General features: G+C 37.7%; 1 protein-coding gene across 4 annotated transcripts in view; it reads right to left on the bottom strand.

Annotated features, from left to right (window-relative positions):
• LOC129874569 (uncharacterized) overlaps positions 1-23744 on the bottom strand; it is a 47572-nt gene that overhangs the window by 9924 nt on the left and 13904 nt on the right. For all 4 annotated transcript variants that reach the window (XM_055949873.1, XM_055949872.1, XM_055949874.1 and 1 more), the window contains exons 5-6: positions 22588-22706; positions 6305-6437 (exon numbers count right to left, since the gene is read on the bottom strand). In XM_055949873.1, coding sequence (XP_055805848.1) covers positions 6305-6437; positions 22588-22706 — 252 coding nt within the window. The remainder of the gene's footprint in view (positions 1-6304; positions 6438-22587; positions 22707-23744) is intronic.

Genomic DNA, 23744 nt, shown 5'->3' on the forward strand with positions numbered 1-23744 from the left:
GACAAGACTCCACTCCTACTAGCCTTCTACCCTAATACGCGAACTCCACTCCTTCCTATCTAGAGTCATGTCCTCGGTAATATGAAGCTACACCATGTCATGTCTAATCACCTCTCTCCAGCACTTCTTCGGCCTACCTCTACCCCTTCGGGTACCCTCTAAAACTAACTTTTTGCATCTCCTCACTGACGCATCAACACACCTCCTTTGCACATACCCAAACCATCTGAGTCTCGCTTCCCTCATCTTGACTGCCACAGGGGCCACTCCTACCTTCACCCGGATAAGCTCATTCCTAATCTTGTTGCTCCTAGTATGCCAACGTATCCATCTCAACATCCTCATCTCCGCAACATTCATTTTTTGAACATGAGATTTCTTGATAGGCCAGCACTCCATCCCAATAAACAAGGCCGGTCTAACCACCACTCTGTAAGACTTACCTTTAAGTTTAGGTGGTACCTTCTTGTCACACAGAACACCAGACGCAAGTTTCCATTTCATCCAAGACGTCCCAATACGATGTATGAAATCTTCATCAATATCCCCACTACCCTAAAGACTTCTACTCCCAAGAAGTATTTCAGCTAACCCAAGTCCTGTATGAAACTTGGCCTGCAAGAAAGACATGAGCGAAGCGATCCCTGCTGAATCACTTCCTGTAATGATAATGTCATAGGCATATACAACAAGGAGGTTATTGTTAACTAAGACTAAGTGATCCAATTTGCTATTTTTCAACCCAAATTCATTAACAACTCTAAACTTGCCAAACCAAGCTGAGGGCCTCTGCTTCAAGCCATACAATGATTTCTTCAAATGACAATCTTTCTCATATTTCCCCCGAGTAATAAAACAAGTTAGTTCCTCCATCTATACTCTTCTCGAAGAAATGCATTCTGATATCTAACTAATGTAAAGGCCATTTCTAAGCAGAGTCGAAGGATATAAACGAGCGGACAAAGAAAGTCTTTGAATAATCCACATTATATGTCTGAGCATATTCTGTAGCCATAAGTCTAGGCTCTAGCCTTACGTCTGGCCACAAAACCATGAGGATTAACTTTGACTGCAAAGACCCATTTGCATCCCACTGCCTTCTTTCCCTTGGTTAGATTCACCAAATCCCAACTGAGATTATCATCCAAGGCATGTATCTCCTCAAGCATTACCTCACACCACCCAAGACGAGCCTTCTTAACTGTTTTAGGTATAGCGATAGAATCTAAAGAGGCTATCAAAGAGCTAAACACAGGAGATAAGTGATCATATAAAACATAATTGACAATGGAATAAGTTGATTGCGTTGACGTGTACCTTTGCAAAGAGCAATGGGAAAGCCAAGATTTTTTGGAGGATCAAGTGGAGAAGGATACGATGGTGAAGGAGCTGGTGTGGGACATGTATTATTGGTCTCTCTCCTCCTCGAATAAACTTGAATAACATTTGGCCTTTTTGAAGTAGAAGGTGCAATTACTGACTCCTGAGGTGCAACAGTCAATTGTTGCTCAATAGAAGGACCAAAAGATATAGGAGGAACACCATCCTCTGATTTTTTAGGCGAAGCATCGAGAGCTATAACTCGATAGACTAACCCCTCATCTTCCTCTCCCTCACTTGTAGAAATCGGTGGTGCATAATGGTGTATCTTTTCGAAAACACCACATCAGTTGACACCACATATTGACCAAGTTCAGGAGAGTAACAACGATACCTCTTCTGAAGATGGGGATAGCCCCAAAAAAACACAATTCAAGGCCTTTGGGTCTAACTTAGTAAACAAATGGCCATACATTTCAAACATATCATGTGTTTCCAAATACTGTATGTTCCACCGAAACTAGTAACTTATTTGGAAAGAGAATATTGTATGGTATAACATCATTAAGCACAACAGAAGGTGTCTGACTGATTAGAAAACAAGTTGTAGAGATGGCATAAGCCCAAAAACTGTTAAGAAGCTTTAATTTGGTAAAAAAGTACTCGGGTTGTTTCTAGCAAATGTCTATTCTTCCTCTTAGTAACTCCATTTCGAGAAGGTGTATCGGCACAAGATGACTAATGAAGAATCCCGGATTGTCTATGTAGGATTGAAATGATGCATTATCACTCCTAAGAATGTGCAGTAAAGCATTGAATTGGGTCTTGATTTCAACACAAATGGCACAGAAATGGGAAAACACTTCAGATCAGTTCTTCATGAAGTAACTCCAAGTGAGAAAAGTCATCCATAAATGTAACCAAACACTTATGCACTGTTTTGGACACAACCGGACAGTCACCAAACATCAAAATAAATAAACTCAAAAGCAAACTCAGCTCATTTATTTACCCTTGGACTTAATATGCTGCTTGATATTTGCGAACTGACACGACTCACAATCCAATGAGGGAATATCATGAAACTGAAATCGGAAATGTGCTTAAAATGAAAAAGTAACACTAGAACATGCAACAGAACAAGGCACCCATTAGGATGTAGAAACCATCATATACATGTCCTTTACAAATAATCTGGTTCGTCATAAGATCTAGAAGAAACAATGATTGGGGAAAAATGACATACAACAATGTAGCTCCTTGATATGTTTAATCACAAAGATCAAATTAAATACGATATTTGGTAGACTTAATATGGATGACAGGGTAATAAAGGAGGGTTTACAGGTTATAGGTTGACCCATCAGCAACAGTCTTAGATCCCACAAAGTTACAGGTTGACCCATCAGCTACCGTTACAAAAGAAGATGATTTGTGTGATTCAAAACTAGAAAACATATTAGGATTACTTGTCATGTACTCTGTGACACCAGAATCAATCACCAATTCATTTGAAAAGGAAATAAGACATATTTTTACCTGACTCAACAAGGGTAGTAACACAAGTAGATTCCTTCAATGATTTCTGATACTGAAAGAATCTATTAAACTGATCAGCTGGAACAAAAACTGTCAGACTAGGAGCAATCAACTTTTTCCACCAACTCAACAACACATACCCAGTGAAATCCCACAAGAGGGGTCTGCGGATGGTAGAGTATACGCAGACCTTACTTCTACCTAGTGGAGGCAGAGATGTTATTTCCGGAGGACTCTCGGCTCGAGTACAACAAATTAGGTATGAAAAGGGAAAACGACAATGAAGAAAACATAGCAACTAATAAAGAAACATTAACAACAACAAAATAGTACAATAATCAAAACACCATCAACAACAAATGATGATAAAAATCAAAAGCAAGACAATACAAGAATAAGGCTAATACTATGACAAACACCAGCAAGCTTAACCTGTCGAAACGCAAGATAACACACCACTACCTACTAACCTTCTACCCTAATCCTCGATCTCTACACCCTTATATCAAAGGTCATGTCCTTGGTAAGTTGAAGTTGCATCATGTCTTATCTAATCACCTCACCCCAACACTCTTTTGACCTACCTCTACCTCTTCTCGTATCCACTATATCGAACTTCTAGCACCTCCAAACTGCGGCACCTGCACATTTCCTCTTCATATGGCCAAACTATCTTAGCCTCAATTTCCTCATCTTATCCACCACGGAGACCACTCTTACCTTGACTCGGATATCCTCATTCTTAATCTTATCGCTCCTAGTATATCCACACATCTATCTCATCCGCACCAATACGATGTGTGACATCATCGTCAATGTCCCTACTTCCACTTGAAACTGTCTTGTGGATAGTCTTTGAGTCAAACCTCACTTTCACACCTGACTCATGCATTGCATCACTGAATTTGCTCTCCAAATATTCCATTTTGATCCTGCTCAACCTGAACCCTTAAGACTCTAGAGTTCGTCTTCACACCTCCAACCTAGCATTAACTTTGTTGCGTGTCTCATCAATTAGTTGTATGTGAACTGAAAATAACCTTCACCGTGGCACTTCATCTTGAATATACCGCATCAATTCATTCATCACCAAGACAAATAGGAACACGCTAAGTTTTGATCCCTGGTACAACCCATCTCAACTAGAAAGTGTTCCGAGTCTCCTCCCACCATTCTAACCCGAGTCTTGACTCCATCATTCATGTCCTTCATCGCACTAATGTAAACCACCGATACACCTCTAGCCTCCAAGCATCTCTAGAGGACTTCCTTCTCTCAGAACTGTCCTGAATTTTTCAAGGTCAATGAACACCATATGTAAATCGCTCTTCCTTTTCCTATATTTCTCCACTAATGTCCTCATAAAATGGATGGCTTTTGTTTAGATCGCCCCCGCAAGAATCTAAACTGGTTCTCGAAAAGGACACATCCCTCCTCATTCTCATCTCCCCCCATCTCTTCCAAAATTTCGTAGTGTGGCTTAACAACTTGGTACCCCTATAATTGTTATAGTTTGAATATCACCCTTGTTCTTTTACAACACAACCATCATACTTCACCTTCATTCTTCAAGCATTTTTGTTGTCTTAAAACGACATTAAATAACCCAATTAACCACTCCATGTCTGCCTTGTTTGTGCTCTTCCAAAGCGCCACCAGAATCTTATTTGGTCCGGTCGCTCTTCCCCTACTCATCCTGTTAATAACACGCTTAACCTCCTCAACCATAAAACACCTATAGTACCCAAAATTCTGGTGTCTCTCAGAGTGCTCCAAATCACCTAGCACAATGTTTTTGTCCCCTTCTTCATTCAAGAGTTTATGCAAGTATGCTTGTCATCTTCGTCTAATGAGTGTTTCTTCCACTAACACCTTGTCTTCCTCATTCTTGATGCAATTCACTTGTCCAAATATCGGGCCTTCCACTATCTAGCCTTCACGAACATGTACAACTTCTTATCTCCATCTTTTTCCCCCGGTTCAACATATAGGCGTTCAAAGTTGTCATCTTCACAGCTTTAACTGCTACCTTAGCCTTCTTTTTCGTCACCTTATACTTTTCCTTATTCGTCTGCTTCTCCTCCTCATCCTTGCACTCCATCAACTTTGCATAAGTAGCCTTCTTTGCTTCCACTTTGCCTCAGACTTCTACATTCCACCACCAATCCTCTTAAACTCACAATATCAGAAATAATGTGGAGGGAAAATCAAGAGAAAGCCCCAATACAAATACCCAAAGTCAGACAAGATCAGTCCAAACTATCAACACAATCACACTTAGTTGCAACACTCTCCACACAAGCAAGCAACCTACTCGATCAACAATAGAAAGATCAAAGATGCAAACAAAATTGATCAAATCTAGGAATCAATCAGCAACAAGAGGGAGTATTGGAAGTTGTTTAACATCAAAAAGAATTTTGAATCTAAAATCCTCTTAAAATGTCCGAAAGAATCCCACTCAAAGAGTGCTCGACATGAAAAGAAAATCAACAGCAACAAACACGATTTGAATTTATGAAATTTATGTACCCAAGGCTGAATCCATGAATCTGTCTACACACAACTTTGGATGATCAGAAGAGTACAAAAAACGGAAAATGCAGAGGCGAGGCTGGAAAGTTTGAATCGGAGCAGATTCTATCCGAGCAAGCGCCTCTACGCTCAAGCAAGGGAAAGACAAGCTGCGAAGTGGAGGTGGCGTGTGTGCCTAAGACGAAGCTCGCCCAATTTTTGGGAAATGGAGCTTGGTGGCCTGAAATCCTCTTCGCTGGCGATGACACAAACCAGTCACTCTTTTAGGGTGACCAAAATAACCATACTCTTTTTCTTAAAAAGCAGATTTTGAAATTACTGAGCAAAACTTCGAGCCTTAGCGGCTCTGGTACCATGTAACTGAACAAAAATGCGGAGTTATTTCCTTGTCATCTACTCCACAATGTGATAAGTACATATACATTACTGTTATGCTAATTAAAGAAATATCAAAAAAGAGAAAGTGTATCAATCCCTAAGGATATACTATGCCATGTACATTATACAGAAGAGTGTCCACATGCATTCTTTTAACAATATACAGACCATACGTTGTATGTCAAACTCTTGAACAATTTTCTTTCTTTCTATCGGGTGGGTAAAAATACAAGGTGGAAGAAGCAACATGTATACTTTAAATAACAAAAGGATGTTTGTAATTTATACAACCAGAAAGACACATGCAATTCTCAAACCAGCTGCGCACCTAAGACACCCACATACATAATACATAAACATACGCCCACTTATAAATTGTCCACTTACGGATCAACATGCTAAGGTCGATAGCTACTCAGTGCTCACAATACAGGGACAAGTATAGAGGAAGGCCCAACTCCATATTAGACAGAATTACGAACCAACAATACTTTATTAAATTCGAGAAAAAACATTGTTTCAAGAGACAAACCTGTATTAAATACCTCTGGCAGTGTATCAAAGTATAACTTAAATTTGGAATCAGAGTTGTGCTTCTCCTTCATGCTCCACAACAGTAACATTGTTTCTGCTGACATGCCCTCGACCTTTTCCAAAATGGAATACTGTCACATAAATGAAAAGTTTGTTAGCTGCTCTTATTAAGACTGTCAGCGGTATGATGTAAATACCTATACACTCTCAGCTTTTCATGCCAATAAAGCATGAGAATTTGCTATTGAGAGGTTTTATTCTAAGTTGAACTATTGTAGATTTTAAATTAGGTTTTGATTTTTCAGATTGGATTTCATCTTATATCATTTCTCCCAATTAAAGATGGATAATTTATTTCATAAGTCTAATTTGATCAAGTTTCCCTACTCTATAAGTAGGACCCTTCGTACTTTTTTTTGACTCATTTGATAAATAATGTTTTTATCAGTTGTTCTACTTCTCCCTCTTATTCTTCTCTCTCTTATTTTCGTTGTTCTCTTTCTATTCTTCTCCATTTTCCCTCTCCCTTCTAGTGTTACATCAGTCTCGGCACTAACTAGAATCTTGTAAATATTCTAGTATCCTGTAATTTTGTGATTGATTATATTTTCCTTCATACTTTTCTTTGACACATTTGATAAATAATGTTTTATCAGTTGTTCCACTTCTCCCTCTTATTCTTCTCTCTTATTGTTGTTGCTCTCTTTCTATTCTTCTTCATTTTCCCTCTCCCTTCTAGTGTTACATCAGTCTTGGCACTTACTTGAATCTTTTATATATTCCTGTATCCTGTAATTATGTGATTGATTATATTTTCCTTTCGTAAGACATGTACACTTAGCTATTTAAACCCCAATCACTTGAGGGAATAATCAAAGCAGTGTTGTCTCTCAGTATATTTTTCCTTGTTTCATCTCTCACAACGTATCGGAGCTTTTGTGAGTTAAAAGTTGTTGTGCATTTACCAGTGATATCAGGAACAATATAAATAGTCATTGTGCAGTTATTCCTTCTTTCCAGCAATTGTCTCGTCCTACTTCAATTTTGTGGGCGTAGCCCATCAACCAACATATGAGTCAGACTCAGCACATCTTTGTGAGAAAACCCATAAATGGGCAACCCCATCGACGTTGTCACGCACCGGGAAAAAGCCCAACTTTTTTGGCTAGATTTGTCCACGCGCCAGTGTGTGCAAGTAATTGTGAAGACTTTCCAGTGACGTTCCTTCTTCTGTAGTGCTCGCCTCTTCATCCCAAGCTAGTCCATCCAATTTTCGCTACAATCCATCCACCAAAACCCTAGTCTAAGAGGGACAGTTCAGTTATCCGGCGGAGTTCTTCAATCGTCAAAATTTATTGATTTCCAGCCACTTCAAGTGAAGATCTCAAGTCTGATTTGGCATTCCAGAATTGACCAGATAAGTTTTAGCCGAGAATTTGAGAAATTGGGTGTAGAAAATTGGACCCTATAGTATGAATAGTTGGATGGTTTCTCTACAGGATTATAGTGAGTCCCTTCAGTAGAAAGCATGTAAACAAACATCCTCTAAGATAGTTTCAGTCCTTCTGGCAGAAAACAGCGTGACTTGTGTCTCTCAATCTTTCTCTCCCAGTAGTTGGATTATTGATTCAGGTGCGTCTGATCACATTTCTGGTAATAAATCTTTTTTCAGATCTATTTCTTACTCTTAGTTTCTGTCAACAGTTTGAATGGCAATGGGTCTCAAACCACGGTAACTCGAATAGGTCAAACTAGTCTACTTCCTTCTTTACATTTGAATTTAGTTCTATATATTCCTAGTAGTCCTTTTAACACATATTCATTAGTCGCTTAGCTAAATCACTTAACTGCTCTATTACTTTTTGGTGACTTTGTTTTCATACAGGAACACAACACGGGTCCCATCATTAGTACAGAGCATGAAACATATGGACTTTATTACCTTATCCTTCCTAAGTCACTCACATCTCGTCTTCTTCAACAGCTTGTCCTGTTGCTGATCCACCCAATTTATTACATAGACGATTGGGACATCACAGTTTATCAAGTCCTCTTTTGACTCTCTTTTTCCAATCTCTTCCCAGCAGTCCATCATACTTTTAGTAGTTTTGGGAACCACCCAACTCACTCCAAGTATACACAAGAACATGTTCCATAGATTTGCAGCTGTTTTACAGTGTAGAAACTGATGGCTATTTATTTCAGCATCCTGGTCATACATAAAATATCTTGAACAAATCAGTCTACCTATTCTCTGTAGTACTTCATGAGTCAAACAAGCTTTTCTGCAAACTAACCACACAAAACAAGAAACTCTCAGGGGGCTTTGGCTTTCCATATTAGCTTCCAAGGCCAGTTCCTAATCAGTAGTTGCCCAGCATTTCTCCTCCAATAGCATGACTTCACAGTGAACCCACCCTTGTTGTGAAGTTTCCACACTGGTCTGTCAGGTGTATTGGTAGTTCCATTGAAATCATTTATCACCATAATCAAATTTGCAACTCTTTGAACCTCCAAATCATTTAGGGCCCTTCTAAAGTTGAAATTCCAACCTTTTATGCTCCACATCTGAGCTATACTGGCCATAGTCTGTTGACTGAGGAGGAACAAATCAGGGAAGAGAGATTTCAAGCGCCTTTCACCTATCCAAAGTTCATACCAGAACTCAATCTTCAGGACATTACCCACCTTGAGTTGAATATTTTCTTGAAACTGGGGCCAGTCTCCGAAGTCTTCCAGACACTACAACCAAAAATTCCAAGGACATCTTCAGTGATCCAGTGAATTTGAAGTCCATATTTCTCAATGATGATTCTTTTCCATAAAGGCATATCCTCAGCACAGAACCTCCATAACCATTTTTGCAGAAGACAAGAGTTTTGGAGACTAAGTTTCTTAATACCTAATCCCCCCTGATTCTATTTCTATCCTAAGTCCACAGGTTAAAAGTTATCTCATCCTGGATGATGACAGGCTATGATTAAAGAGATGTTTGTTTTACATGCTAGTGGTACTTAAGAGCTTGTTCATCTACCTCCAAGTAAATCTATTGTTGGTTGTCGGTGAGTGCATGTCGTTAAAGTGGGTCCAGAAGGTCAGAGTGATCAACTTGAACCCCACCTTGTTACCAAAGGCTATATTCAGATATTTGGGCCTGATTATAGCGATTTTTTCTCCCCCATGGCAAGAATAGCATATATCCATTGTTTTCTATCCATGGCAGTTATTTGTCATTGGCTTCTTTATCAGTTGAACATTAAGAATGTGTTTTTCCATAGTGATCTTGATGATGAAGTATATGTGGATTAACTATCTCGTTTTGTTGCTCAGGGGAGTCTTGTGGTCTTGTATGTTGGTTGTGTCTGTCTTTATATGATTTGAAACTGTCTCCTCGAGCATGGTTTGGTAAGTTTAGCATGGTTATTCAGGAGTTTTGCATTACTCATAGTGAGGCTGATCATTCTGTATTCTATCGTCATACTGCTCCAAATAGGTGCATTTATTTGGTTGTATGTTGATTATAGTAATACAAGCAATGATCAAGATGGTATAATTGGATTGAAACAACATCTCTTTCAGCACTTCCAGACGAAGAACCTAGGCAAATTGAGGTATTTCCTAGGCATTGAGGTTACTCAATACAAGTTAGGAATTTTCATCTCACAATGCAAGTATGCCTAGACATTCTCAAGAAACAAGTATGACGGATTGTAGACCCGTTGATACTCCTATGAATCTGATTATTAATCATCTTCCCTGATAAGGGGAGCCCCTTGGTGATCCTAGAAGGTATAGGCAAATGATTGTTAAATTGAACTACCTCACAGTGACTCGATCCAACATTATCTTTCTTGTGAGTGTTGTAAGGCAGTTTTTGGACTCTGTGTGATAGTCACTGGAATCCGTTGTTTGTATTCATTAATATATAAAATCGGCCCATGCAAAGCGTCAGGTTTTTAAGGATCAAGGCCATGAGCAAATTGTTGGTTACATAGGCATTGATTGACATGATCACCCTTGGATAGGCGTTGATTGACATGATCACCCTTGGAGGCAGTCTACGTCTAAATATTGTGTCCTAGTAGGAGGTAATTTGGTATCTTGGAAGAGAAAGAAACAAAATGTGGTCGCTCAATCTAGTGCAGATGCATAATGCCTGTGAGAAATAAAGGAGAAAAATATTATTGAATTGTGTATTTACATTATTACAGACTCCTATTTATAGACACTACATTATACACATTTTCCACATACGATGCGATATACAAAAATCTATTCCTATTCTAACACTCCCCTTTGAACTGGTGCATACAAATCATATGTACCAAGCTTGTTACAGATGAAATTAATACGTGGATCAGTGAGGGACTTCATGAAAATATTTGCAACCTAATCACTTGACTTCATAAATTTTGTAACAATATCTTCAGAGAGTATCTTTTCTCTGACAACATGACAGTCAATCTCAATGTGCTTAGTCCTCAGAAATATTGAATTTGACATGATATGAAGGCCGCTATGTTATCACACACAAGTTCAATCCGACTGAGTTCTCCAATTTTAATTCTCTGAGCAACTGTACTAGCTCACAGTTACTACAACCATTGCTCGATATTCTACTTTTGCACTAGATCGAGCATCCACACTATGCCTCTTACTCTTCTGGGACACCAAATCACCTTCGACTAAACACAATTTCCAAATGTAGAACGTCTATCAAAAGGTGATCTTGCCCAATCAGTGTATATATATCCAACAATCTGCTCATGGCCTAGATCCTCAAAGAGTAATCATTTACTTGGAGTTGACTTCATATATTGCAGAATGCGGAGAAGTGCATCCCAACGACTATCACACGGAGAATCCATAAACTGACTGACAACACTCACGTGATTAGAAATGTCATGTCTAGTTACTATGAGATAATTCAAATTAACAACCAACCACCTATGAGTGGCCCTCTGTCCTAGCACGAGTTTATCATTCAGATCCATAGGAGTGTTAAGGGGTCTATATCTCATCATTCCTGTCTCTTCAAGAATGTCTAAGGCATACTTGTGTTGCGAAATAACAATGTCTCCTTTGAACTTAGATACCTTAATACTAAGAAAATACTTCAATTTGTCGAGGTCTTTAGTTTGGAAATGCTGAAGAGATTTTCTCTAACTTAATGATATCATCATGATCATTGCTGGTGATAACGATATTGTCAACATAAACCACCAAATAAATACACATATTTGGGGAAAGAATGTTGTTAACTTACATAGTGACCAGCTTCATTACGAGTCATGTCAAACTCTGAATTATTGGGATAAACTTCCCACACCAGGCTCGAGGATATTCAGACCATAAAGTGATCGATGCAATCGATACACTAGGCTAGACTCCCCCTGAGCAACAAAGCAAGGTGGCTACTTCATATAAACCCCCTCCTCAAGGTCACTATGGAGAACGACATTCTTAATGTTCAACTGATAAAGAGGGCAACAGCTGACAACAACTTTGTATAGAAAACGACGGACATATGCTATTTTAATCACGAGAGAAAAAGTATCATTGTATTCTAAGTTGCTCGGACTCGAGTGCAGATCTAGAGGTCAAATACTTTATGATTTAAATTTTAAGATCCGAGCAACGACATGGATCCAGGTGCAGAGATTCAACTAAAAATAACTCAATTATCTAAAAATAGATTTAGATGTCTAAATTATGAGACATTATGTGAAATACTTACAAGGTCTTCCAAGGAGAAAATATTTATCAAGAGGAGAGTTCCAAAAGATATAAGGAAAAGGACTGACATATTTTGATTTCTATAAATAAGGTATTCCACTTTCTTCAATTACACCTTGTTTTAATTTTAAAAATAATTGTATTCATCCTGAATTTCTGTCGATTTTCGTTATAGTAACAAAATCGGTTAACCATATTTAGTAAGAAACCCACACCCACGCCCACATCGTATTGACATGGGTACAGCGTCGAGAGTGAAGAGTTCGAGCAACTTATACTGTAGTCAAGCCTAAATATCTGAGTATACCCCTTGGCAACAAGGCGAGCCTAAGCCGGTCAACTTGGATGCCCGAACCAAGTAGGACCACATAAATCCAATGACAAGCAATAGTATGTTTACCTAAAGGAAGAGGAACGAGCTCCCAAGTACCACTCGCATGTAAAGCAAACATCTCATTACACATAACACGTCGCCATTCTAGCTGAAAAAGTGTTTCACCTGTGGACTTAGGGGTGGAGATAGAGGACAAAGATAATACAAAGGTATGATCGAGTAATGACAGACAATGATAACTTAAAGGGGTATAATGGGGGTTAGTATTACATGTAGACCGTGTACCTTTTCAAAGTGCAATCGATTTATTACGAGGAGACGAGTGTGTAGTACATTAAGAGTTCGGCGGAGGAGGTGAATCATATGGGCCTAATGTTGGACGTGAACGACGATGATAAGTCAGAGTGGTGGCACTATGGATGGAGGTGTACAAGTAACTATAGATTCCTCAAAATTCAGTATTGGTAAGACTAGCAGCACTGTGGTGGAGATGTAAAAATAATTGTAGATTCCTCAAAAGTCGGTATAGGTAAGACCTCAGATATGTCAGGATGATTGGAAGAAGATGTAAATTAAGGTTGAGTCTTAAAGAATGTGATATCAACTAACATAAGGTAATGACAAAGATCAAGTGAGTAGTAACGATACCCCTTTTGAACCCGCGAATAACCAAGAAAGATGAGAGCACAATGAGCTAATTTATATTTACCATGGGTTTAGTTATGAACAAAACATGTTCTCCCAAAGACACGAGGGGAAAGAGAGTATAGAGATGATTATCGAAAAATACTGAATAAAGAATTTGATTCTGCATTGAAGATGAGGGCATCAGATTAATAATAGCAAGATTTGAGAACTGCATCGCCCCAAAAACGCGCGGAGCATAAGATGGAATTAGAAGAGTGTGAGCAGTCTCAATGAGTTACCCGTTCTTCCTCTCTGGTATCCCATCCTGTTGAGGGGTGGACGGGTAAGATGTCTGATGAATAATGTCTTGATGAGTCATAAATTGTTGGAACTGGGAGGACAAATATTCTAAGGTATTATCAATATGAAAGGCATGAATAGAGACAACAAATTGATTTTGTATTTCAGCACATGAACTCTTAAATAAAGAAAACAACTCAGAACAATCTTTTATTAACAATCTTTTATTAATAAATTCCAAGTACATCTTGAATAATCATCAATATAACTAACATAATAATAAAATTCTAAGGTTGACCTGACTTTACTAAGGCCCAAAATATCATAATGGACAAAGAAAAAATTAACTTTGTACGACCCTCAGCACTACGTGGAAAGTTAGTGCGAGTCTGTTTCCCAAGTTGTCACGACTCAAAATCTACATGGACAGACTAGACAAACTATGTTCCGTTTTATAGCTTGAACAAACTCGGATATCCTAATCGTTTCTGAATTAAGTCAGGAGGATCTATAGCAAGACAAGCTTTGGAGGAATTGTGAGAGGTAAGGTAGTTGATTCATATTCTATGCCAATCATTTGTCCCGTGCTGCAGTCCTGCTTGACAAAAGAATCATCAAGAAATATTATGGAACAATTTAGGGCACGAGTCAAATGGCGGGCCCGATGCAAGATTAAAAGACAACTACGGACATAATTAACAAACTTAAGAGTGATGGAGGATATGAGATTTGTTTGTGTAGCTCCTTTTGCTTTTGTTTAGACCTCATTGGCTAAAGTAACAACGAAAAGAGACTGTGAATAATCAATATTTGACAAGCGTTTATCACCAGAAATATGATCAAAAGCGTTTGAGTCCACAGCCCACAAACCAAGGGTATTAGACTAGGCGATGGAGTCTACTTGTGGAGATGTCTTCTTACTTTCTCCATATTGAAGGAACTCATTATATTCTTCTTTAGATAAATAAACTCGTTGGTTGTATGTAGTTTAGTTTGAGCAACATTAGCATTCTTGAGTGGCTGATCATGCGAAAAAATAACATACTTCACGAGTGTATCTAAACCTAATAAAATAACTGCACTTTGGTCGAGATCTTCTAAAGTGATCTCCTCCTCGTTGATTCTTCATTGACCATGGTGTTCAAATTTCTAGTCTTCTAAGGGTTTTGAAGTAATTATAAGACTTGAATTTCAAACTCCCATATTTTTGGGGATTCAATACATCAACTCCAAGAGACATGGTTGGATTGAAGAGAGTTAGCAGCAAATAATGCAAAGAGAGAGCTGAACATTGTCGAAACACACAGTTTACCGTGAAAACAGATATGCTTGTGCCAGACCCAACTCTAGAGATCGAAATCTATAGCAAACTTGTAGGATGTGCTCGAAAGAGTTGGGAGGCCACAATTGAAGAGGAACAAATTGGGAAAACATAAAGTTAAAAAAACTCAAATAGTCCTTGTTCCGGCGGAAAAATACATTGTTCGGACGACTATTTCCATAAACAAATTTGTGGATTATGGTCGTAAACAATAAGCTACCACGAGGGGAAGAAAAAATCCAGCTAGACTGGATCTCCCGAACCTTTCTAAAATCATCCCGGCACGTAGGGAAGCATGGAAATGCCGGAGGGTGTCCTTTGGATTTGATCGCGGGGAGATGCCGGCCTTGATAGTGTAATTGGATTTTACTCAACACCAATTGAAACCAGAATTGGTCTGAAAGTGCCGGAATAATCTTCAGTCACCAAAGAAAATGCACAGTGATGATATTTTATGATGGCTTTGATACCATGTGAGAAATAAACGAGAAAAATATTATTGAATTGTGTATCTACATTAATACATTCAGCCCTATTTATAAACACTACATTACAACCCTTTTCCTTGTAGGATACTATATACAGTCATATTCATGTTCTAACAATACCAAGCAACGATTGTGGTGACTTGTGAAATAATTTGGATGAAGTAGTTACTTGGAGAATAGAATTTTGGAGAAATCAGTCAAATGGAACTTGTGTGTAATAATTAAGTTGCTCTTCATATTGCATCAAATCTTGCATTTCATCAGAGAACTACACACATTGAGATCAACTGTAACTTCATCGGAGAAAAGATACTCTCAAGAGATATTGTTACGAAATTCGTGGAAGTCAAATGATCAGCTTGCACATATTTTCACCAACTCCCTTGTTGGTTCTCATATCAACTACATTCATAACAAGCTTGGCACATTTTTATATGCACCAACTTGAGGGCGAATGTTAGAATCTTGTAGATATTCTAGGCTCCTATAATTATGTAATTGATTATGTTTTACTTTCTTATGACATGTACACATAACTATTTACACCCTAATAGCTTGAGAGAATAATCAAGCAATGTTTTCACTTCTTGTTTCATTTCTCACATCCTCTTTGGGTGGAGTTCGATTAAATTTAAGGCCTTGTTTTATATTAGTTAGTCTAGATTTTTTATCAGTCTCCAAAGTGAGGAATGTTATCAAAGGGTCGACTTCTATCACTGGATTAATTGATATTCATTCAACTGAAAGTCACCTTTATCTATGAATTGAGTTTGCACAATGAGATTTGTTAGAATAAGAATAGGTATATACAATCCTACTTAGAGTAGAAATATAAATAGGAATATTAATAGGAATAGAAATAGTAAATAGTATCCTACTTGGTAAAGGAATGTAATGTAGTGTCTATAAATAGGGTCTCTGTGTAATAATATAAATACACCTTCAATAATATTTTTCCTCTATAATTCTCACATGGTATCAGAGCCTCTATGATCTTGGTAGAGAATCAAAGAGCTTTCGCTGCCGACGGGCGGCTATTATTCATATATGACGCCCGTCTGGCCATTGGTTATGTTAACAAAAGTAGGGCCAACTATATATGCATGAAACTTAGTCAAAGAGGTCAATTTCCGACAACTTTCTAGGGTTGTTTTATGTCAACCCCGTATCCGTCAATGTTTCTTAGCACCATGCATCATTCCAGTGATTACTTTCTCATCACTGATTTGTGTAGCACCGTGTCATCTTTCCGCTGACTACTTTCTCATATACAATTTGTGTAGCACCATCCCATCTTTCCGGTGACTACTTTTTCATATCTGATTTGCGTAGCATCGTGCCATCTTTCCGGTGACTACTTTCTTATTTGTGTAGGGTCGTGTCATGTAATGACCTTGAGGTGATTTTCGAAAATTTGTACAAAACACGCGTGAACAGTAACACGCGTGAACAGTAACACGCGTGAACAGTAATTTTTTGGGCAGAAAATGCCCCTTTCTTCCCATTTCAATATTTTTCATCATTTGTTTGAGTTCTTGAACTTCTTGAGGTGATTTGAGAAGCGATTTTCGAGGCAAAGTGTTGGGTAAGTGATTTTTGACCTAAAACCTTCCTTTTTCATTAAGTTTTTGACGATTTTAACTCTTAAATTTTAGTTTCAAACCCCAAAAATCTTTGTTTCTTTCCTAATCCGAATTTAAGGAAAATTGTGATTTCCAACTCGTTTTGAGCTCTATTTTTATGGGTTTTTCAACCATGAGTTCCTTATTACCAATAGAATGGGATTGTTCAATAAATTTCCAGATTTGACCCTTTTCGAAAATAGTTAATTTTTGGACCATTTTACCCCCGATTCCGAAACCTATCAATATGGTGTCATTGGACTCCTTGTGACGTGTATGTTTCATTGTTGATAGTGGGTTGTCATTCCGGGCGCTGAATTCGAGAGTTGCTTGTCCGGTGGAGGTATTCGAGTGCGGTTTCGGCAATTGAGGTAGGTCTGGCTATCTTTCTTTGAGATTGAGATGGGGTAATTAGTCATTCATATGTTATAGACTTTGGGATGGGGTTGTAGTATGAGTTGAGAATGTTATATATATTGTGATGTCCGTGTGGAGGCTTATTTATTAATGTGTTGCCGTGACGGGGCTTATTTGTATTACATAGCCCGTGTGGGGGCCTTATTTGTTATCTTATTTGCTTTGAGAGCATGTGAATTATGATTTGCCTAAGAGAGAGGCTTGAGTATATTATTTGACTTGTGATGCCGCCTGAGAGATTGAGTTGGGGGTTTTGAGCATACTTGAGTATTGAAATATTGTTGAGAAAGGGGTGAATATTTAAATGAAAGTGTGTTCTTCCCGTTACTATTTATTGAGGGTGAATATCATGTGTAGGTTAAGTTTTGAGAACTTTGAACATTATACCACATGTGAGTTGATTATTACTTCCACGCATATGTGTTTTGATGCATTCATCCTCATTCATCACATCATGAAACATGGGAAGTTGAGAAATATGGAAATTCTTTTTGAGAAAAAAAATGAAACACCTTTAAACCTTTGTATCTTGAGTCCCTGACCGAGGCAGTTTTCCGGTAGGGTAGTGGATGCATTGTGATCCCAACCTTTGTATCTTGAGTCCCTGACCGAGGTAGTTTTCCGGCAGGGTAGTGGATGCATTGTGATCCCTTGACCACGAGGAGGTGGCAAGGATAATGAGATATTGTGATTGAGGTATATGGTCTGCGAGACCCCCATGGGTCCTACTTGGTAGCACAGCTCGGTAGGTGTATACGACAGGCTATGCGATAGTCTTAATTCCACCGTACCACCACATCATTGCATCATCATATTGCATTGTATTGCATTGATATTTCTGTTGCTTGAATTATTCGATTAATTGTGATTATGAGTTGTTATTATGGGTTTACTTTACTCGTGCCACTATATATATAAACTGGCGGCACCGATGCCGAAGTGGGACTTTTCTATATGCAGGTGGAAGCGTTCCTTAGTTTATTTCATAGGTTTGATTAATTCCTTATACTCAGTCAGCTAAAACCTACTGAGTACATGTGAATTGTACTCACCCCTACTTCTGTGTCCCTTTTTGATGCAGATACTAGTCGGGGTACCCCACGTGGCAGTTAATATTCTAGCGGATTGTGTAATTCTCAGATTAGTGGTGAGGTCCCAGAATTCGGATCGTCACTAGTCTATCTTTATTTTTCAGTCTTTTGTATCATTCAGAGACTTATGTTGTATCTTCAGATTCGAACCTTGTATTAGATGCTCTTTATACTTATGACACCAGGTTTTGGGATAATTTCTTCATTGTTTTTTTTTCTTTTTATTTAAATCGTGGAATCACTTTCCCCTTTGGGAGTCTTGTATGAATTTTATTTTTAGGGTTACACATCAGATTGGATTTTGAGATGTGTGCCATCATGACCTCAGTTTTTGGGTCGTGACATGTCATCATTCCGATCCTACCCATATAATTTCTCTTTTTTAGTAGGGTCATGCAGTCAATCCGACCCTACCTATATAATTTCTATTTTTCAGTAGGATTGTGCCATCATTTCGACATTATCCATAATAATTCTCTGTCTCAGTAGGGTCGTGCCATCATTCCGACCCTACCTATATAATTTATTTCTCAAATTATGACCACTTTCAACCATCAAATCTAGTACTTCGAGTCATGAGTATGTTCTGCCCAGTTTTACGGTGACTTTCTTTGTTTAAGATATGCTCATCTCTTGATTTCGAGAAGATACATATATTTTATATCAAATTTTGAGCACTTTCTGTTTCGGATTTACTTTTGCCAAAACAAAAAAAAAAGTTATTGATTGCAGTGTTATCAAAGGCGCACTTAAGCCCTAAAGCGAGGCTCAAAATATGTTGAGCACTTTGCCTCGCTTAATGTGAGTTTCAGTATCGTCATCAAGGTTCTAAGGCATACTTTCCTTGCCAACGAACTCCTTCTGAAGAGACAACACCACTAAACAATTGATATTTCACTTTATCGTAAATGTTTTTCAATTTCTGTGTTTATACATTTGTCACTCATGATTATAAATTATTAGTGTTGGACTAAACATTTATATTTGTATATTTTCTCCCCTTGCGCCTTTTCTTATTAAAGCTCATACTTTATTTGCGCTTTGCACTTAAAGCCCCAACGGACCATAGAGCTTTTTTGCGCTTTTTGCTTTTGATAACACTAGTCAGTCGTCATTGGCCTTTTAATCAATTGACATTAAGATGTTTTTCTCCACGGTGATCTCCAGGAAGAAGTCTATATGGAGCAACCACCTGATTTTGTTGCTTAGGGGGAGTTTGGTAGCCTTGTATGCCGATTGTGTAAGTCACTCTATGGTCTGAAACAGTCTTCTCAAGCTTGGTTTGGGAAGTTCAACACTACAATATCACTAATTTATCTCTGTGTTGTATCGATAATATGCATCAAATACAGTATTTCATGAGAAGATTAAGCACATTGAGATTGACTATCAATTTGTGAAGTCGAGTGATCAAGTTGCAGATATCTCATTCATCGGTCCTCGTGTTAATTACATTTGCAACAAGCTAGGGACATATGACTTGTATGCAATACCTTAAGGAGGAGTGTTAGAATAGGAATAGGTATATACAATACTACTTAGAGTAGGAATAGAAATAGGAATATTAATAGGAATAAAAATAGTAAATAGTATCCAACTTGTTAAAGGATTGTATTGTAGTGTCTATAAATAGGGTCTCTGTGTAATAATGTAGATACACAATTCAATATATTTTTCCTCTATATTTCTCACAAGATTGAATGGTGATGAGGATTAATTCTAGTGAAAGTCAGACTTTTAGGAACATGAGGAGACTCTCTTGGATGAGGAGCACTAAACTACATGCAGAAAAGCTAAAGATGTTACTATCTCAGGTTCATTTTAAATGTCATTTTAGCCAAACAAATTTGGTCCAAAATAAGTTTTAGGAAACCAAGAAGGCATGAATTATTATCTTTTTCAAATCTACCCTTGGTCCTATCAATGATCTATACAATTTTGTAAAATATCTATCAACAATTGTTACTCATTATTAAGAGAGATAAAAGTGTAATATGGCCTAGTAACACTTAAAATTAGTGCTATTGAATGTTTTTCTAAATCGGTGTGTCAAACCCTAAAACGATATCTAAAATATACCGAAGGGAATAACGTATAGACTAATATAATGGTATATTATTCTTTGTATTTAGTGGTTCCTTTGGGTTTTTTATCAACAGCATAGCAAAAGGGTCCTTTTTTAGGGAAAGAAGGAAAAAATTAGTGGACCACCCTATAAACTAATATAAACCTGATACCAAGTAGAATAATAGGTGGGTTAGGTTCCCACTTGTAGCAGTGTCTCGTATGAACTCAATACTCTCTCCAACTTTCAAAATTGTAATACATTGAAAGCGATAATTGAGAGATTAAGCCTCTATATTGTGTCCTCTGCTTAAATGTTGTTGAAGAGGGTTAGTTAACGCTAGAGGATTGCCCTTATTTATAGAGGGTGATGTGTATTCCTATATCTGAGGAGTGATAAAAAGTGCATTAGTTTGTAATTAATTAAAATTTGAGCTTTAGTATTGTTAGAATCTGTAAGATATTTTAGGATATCCTAAAATATCTACAAGATTCCAACAAAGGACTTTTGTTAGTAATATTTGTATATGTTAAGAATCTTTGTATATCCCTGTAATTAAGAGATGTTAAAGCTTGTAAAAGCCTGTATTTACAAGAAATATATCTTTATTTTGAAATATTTAGGAATATTCCTGGATGTAAATATGGATAGTCTTATTTAATACCATTTGAAAACACTCTATAATTCCAAAGAGCATGAAGAGTAACTGAGCCAAATATTCCTGAAATCCTTAATCTCTTCTTCTATTGCCTACAATATCCACAATTACTTTCTACGAAAAAGCCAAGGTGGAAGTGCCAAGCTTTGAGGGGGAAACTTGACCATATTGTTCTGTTCCTTGATTGGATAGATATCTTAGAAGATCACTTTGATTGGTATGACACGCTCAACATCCTTTTTGCTAAAATAAAGCTAGTTAGATTTGAGTGGATTGCTCTGAGTGGTACGAAAACCTGATATCATGATTTGAACTTATCTTGAACAGATGTCGACCACTAATGCCCCTACTGTTGATCCTTATTCCATCCATCTCAAGGAGCTTGGGATCCAATACTTATTTGATGGATTCACCAGATTATATGATCATTAGTTTTGAGTATCTTTCTCTAGTATCTCTACACTTATCCTAAAGCCTAAACCTCCTCAGATTCTAGTATGTTGATCAATGCAATCATAGTTTCTCAACTAGTGGTTTGTTTAGGTACTCATAGTAGTTGAGTTCTCTTCTACCAGAAGAGAATGATGCAGCTTCAAGTGATTTGGGAGAATATAAAGCAGAAAATGAAGAAGGGCAAAATTTTGAAATCTCGTCAGATTTAAGAATATTTTATTATTTCATTTTTATCTTTTAGATTTTGTATTATGTTCAAATCATTGTACATTATATTTTTATCCTCATTATTATTATTATTTATTATAATCACCATCTTAGTTTGATTTATCATTATTTTTAAAATTAGCCCATTTTTAAAAGTGGTGATGTGTTGACCACCTCGCACAGACCTCAACTAATTCAGTGGGTAGCTTCCCCCCCCCCCCCCCCCCCAAGCACAAGCTCCTAATGTATTCCTGCCCGTACAGGTTGCGAGGGAATCTTTAATTTTATCCTTATCTTTTCATTAAAGACAAAGTTCTAACTGTCTCCAAAACATAGCTTGTACATGGTTTTCTACTCTATAGATATATCCCACTCTTCTTTGTTTTGACACACTTACTACTTTATCATTGGTCTCTCGTCTTATCTTTCTCTGATGGTTCTCCTTTCCTCACTACTATTCTCCGTTTCTCCCTTCTCGTCTCTAGTGCTATATCAATTTCCCAATACTTCCCAAACTCTTCTTCAAAGATAAATCATTACTGCACAGAAGAAAGCTTCTTAACTGGTACCACAGGGCAAAATTTTGAACTCAAAGCAAATGGAGAAGTGCCTTCAAAGTATCAGGTTGAGAGTCAGTGTGAGGAGACACGGTTCCTACAAGACTGCTAGAGTTGAAGTGTTGACTCCAAATGGCCTTGCAAGTCTATCCTCCCATCCAATCTCATTTTCGGTTATGCTCTATTCCTGAAAATAAGTCCTTTTACTTAACAAAATTATTATGTCACGACTTCATTTCTAGGCACATCAATTAGTTATAGTTTAAAATTGACAAGTGTCAAGCATGCAAAAGCCAAAACAGTGAAATCTAATTGGAAGTGTTTTAGCAAGCCAAGGAGGAAGGGCAAGGAGAAAAAGCATAACTGATTCAACCATCAAATGCCCATAACATTGACAAAGTATACCATGTCATATTCATGCACAAGTTCATCTGAAATGACAATGGATAAAGGGATCTCCAAGGCAATGTCTCCAATTCTCATATCTTGTCTTGCAACAGCTCCCCTTCCAGCTCCTTCAAAGTCTGCATCACAAGATACACAAATGTGCAAGGAAATGAAAATAGTATTTCTACGTTATTCAATCAATAAGTTAGCCATTGAAGGAGCTTACTAATACAGTTTGTAAGTGAAACAATGTCAGGAAAGCCAGTTTATAAGGCTGCATACGGCTGAAACAATGGGAAAAGTGTGATGGTAAAGTTGTTGTGCTATAGCTGAAGGATGGTGAGAGCTTGGGTAATCAAAAAAAGAGAACAAGAAAAGAAATTCGCTATGCCATTGGCAAACTGCAACTTCGAGAGGAAGAGGATAAGAATTATTCTAGGAATCTCACCATAAAAATTCCCTAGAGATAGACACCAAAGGTCAGACCGCATAAAGCATCATAGAAGCAAAGACTTAATACATACTTCCCCCCTTCACGTGCAATTTTTCCCACTGACACCACACACCTCAACAGGTTGGCTTCCCTTTACACACCTTAACTTGAAATTCAGTAGCTAGTAACCCATCGTTTCACCTTGGACCATGGTGGAAGAACATGTTTGTCTCACTCCGCCTTTAAGTTTCATTAGTTACAATCCTTTTTTTTGCAAAAATACTATTTTCTTCCACAAAACCTTACTCTTCAAGATAAATTGACACACAGAGAACCTGTACCACCTTTCCACCCAATTTTTAGCATCAGTACAAACCATCCTCTGAAGCAAAAATACCACGTCTAATTCACCATCTAAACCATCCGTACTCACCACCAAGCACAGACATCACTTCCACCCAAGACCATTCAAGCCAAAAATCACCTTCACCATAATAATACATATACATTTAAAACAAATTCACAAAGTCACCAGCGGAAAAAGCTCCACCAGTTTTATCCATCTTTTGACACCTTCACTAAAAATTCTTCCCTGACTCACTCTTTTTAACAAACATACAGCAGGCATTCCATCCTAAACAGGAAACAAACAACAGACTTCGCAGTTCAATTCACCATTTCTTTACACAGAGTACAAAAAGAATGACACTCATCCAAAGTTCCACTCGCCTGAAACCACTGC

This window comes from Solanum dulcamara, chromosome 11 (assembly GCF_947179165.1).
Source record: "Solanum dulcamara chromosome 11, daSolDulc1.2, whole genome shotgun sequence".
Taxonomy (NCBI): domain Eukaryota; kingdom Viridiplantae; phylum Streptophyta; class Magnoliopsida; order Solanales; family Solanaceae; genus Solanum; species Solanum dulcamara.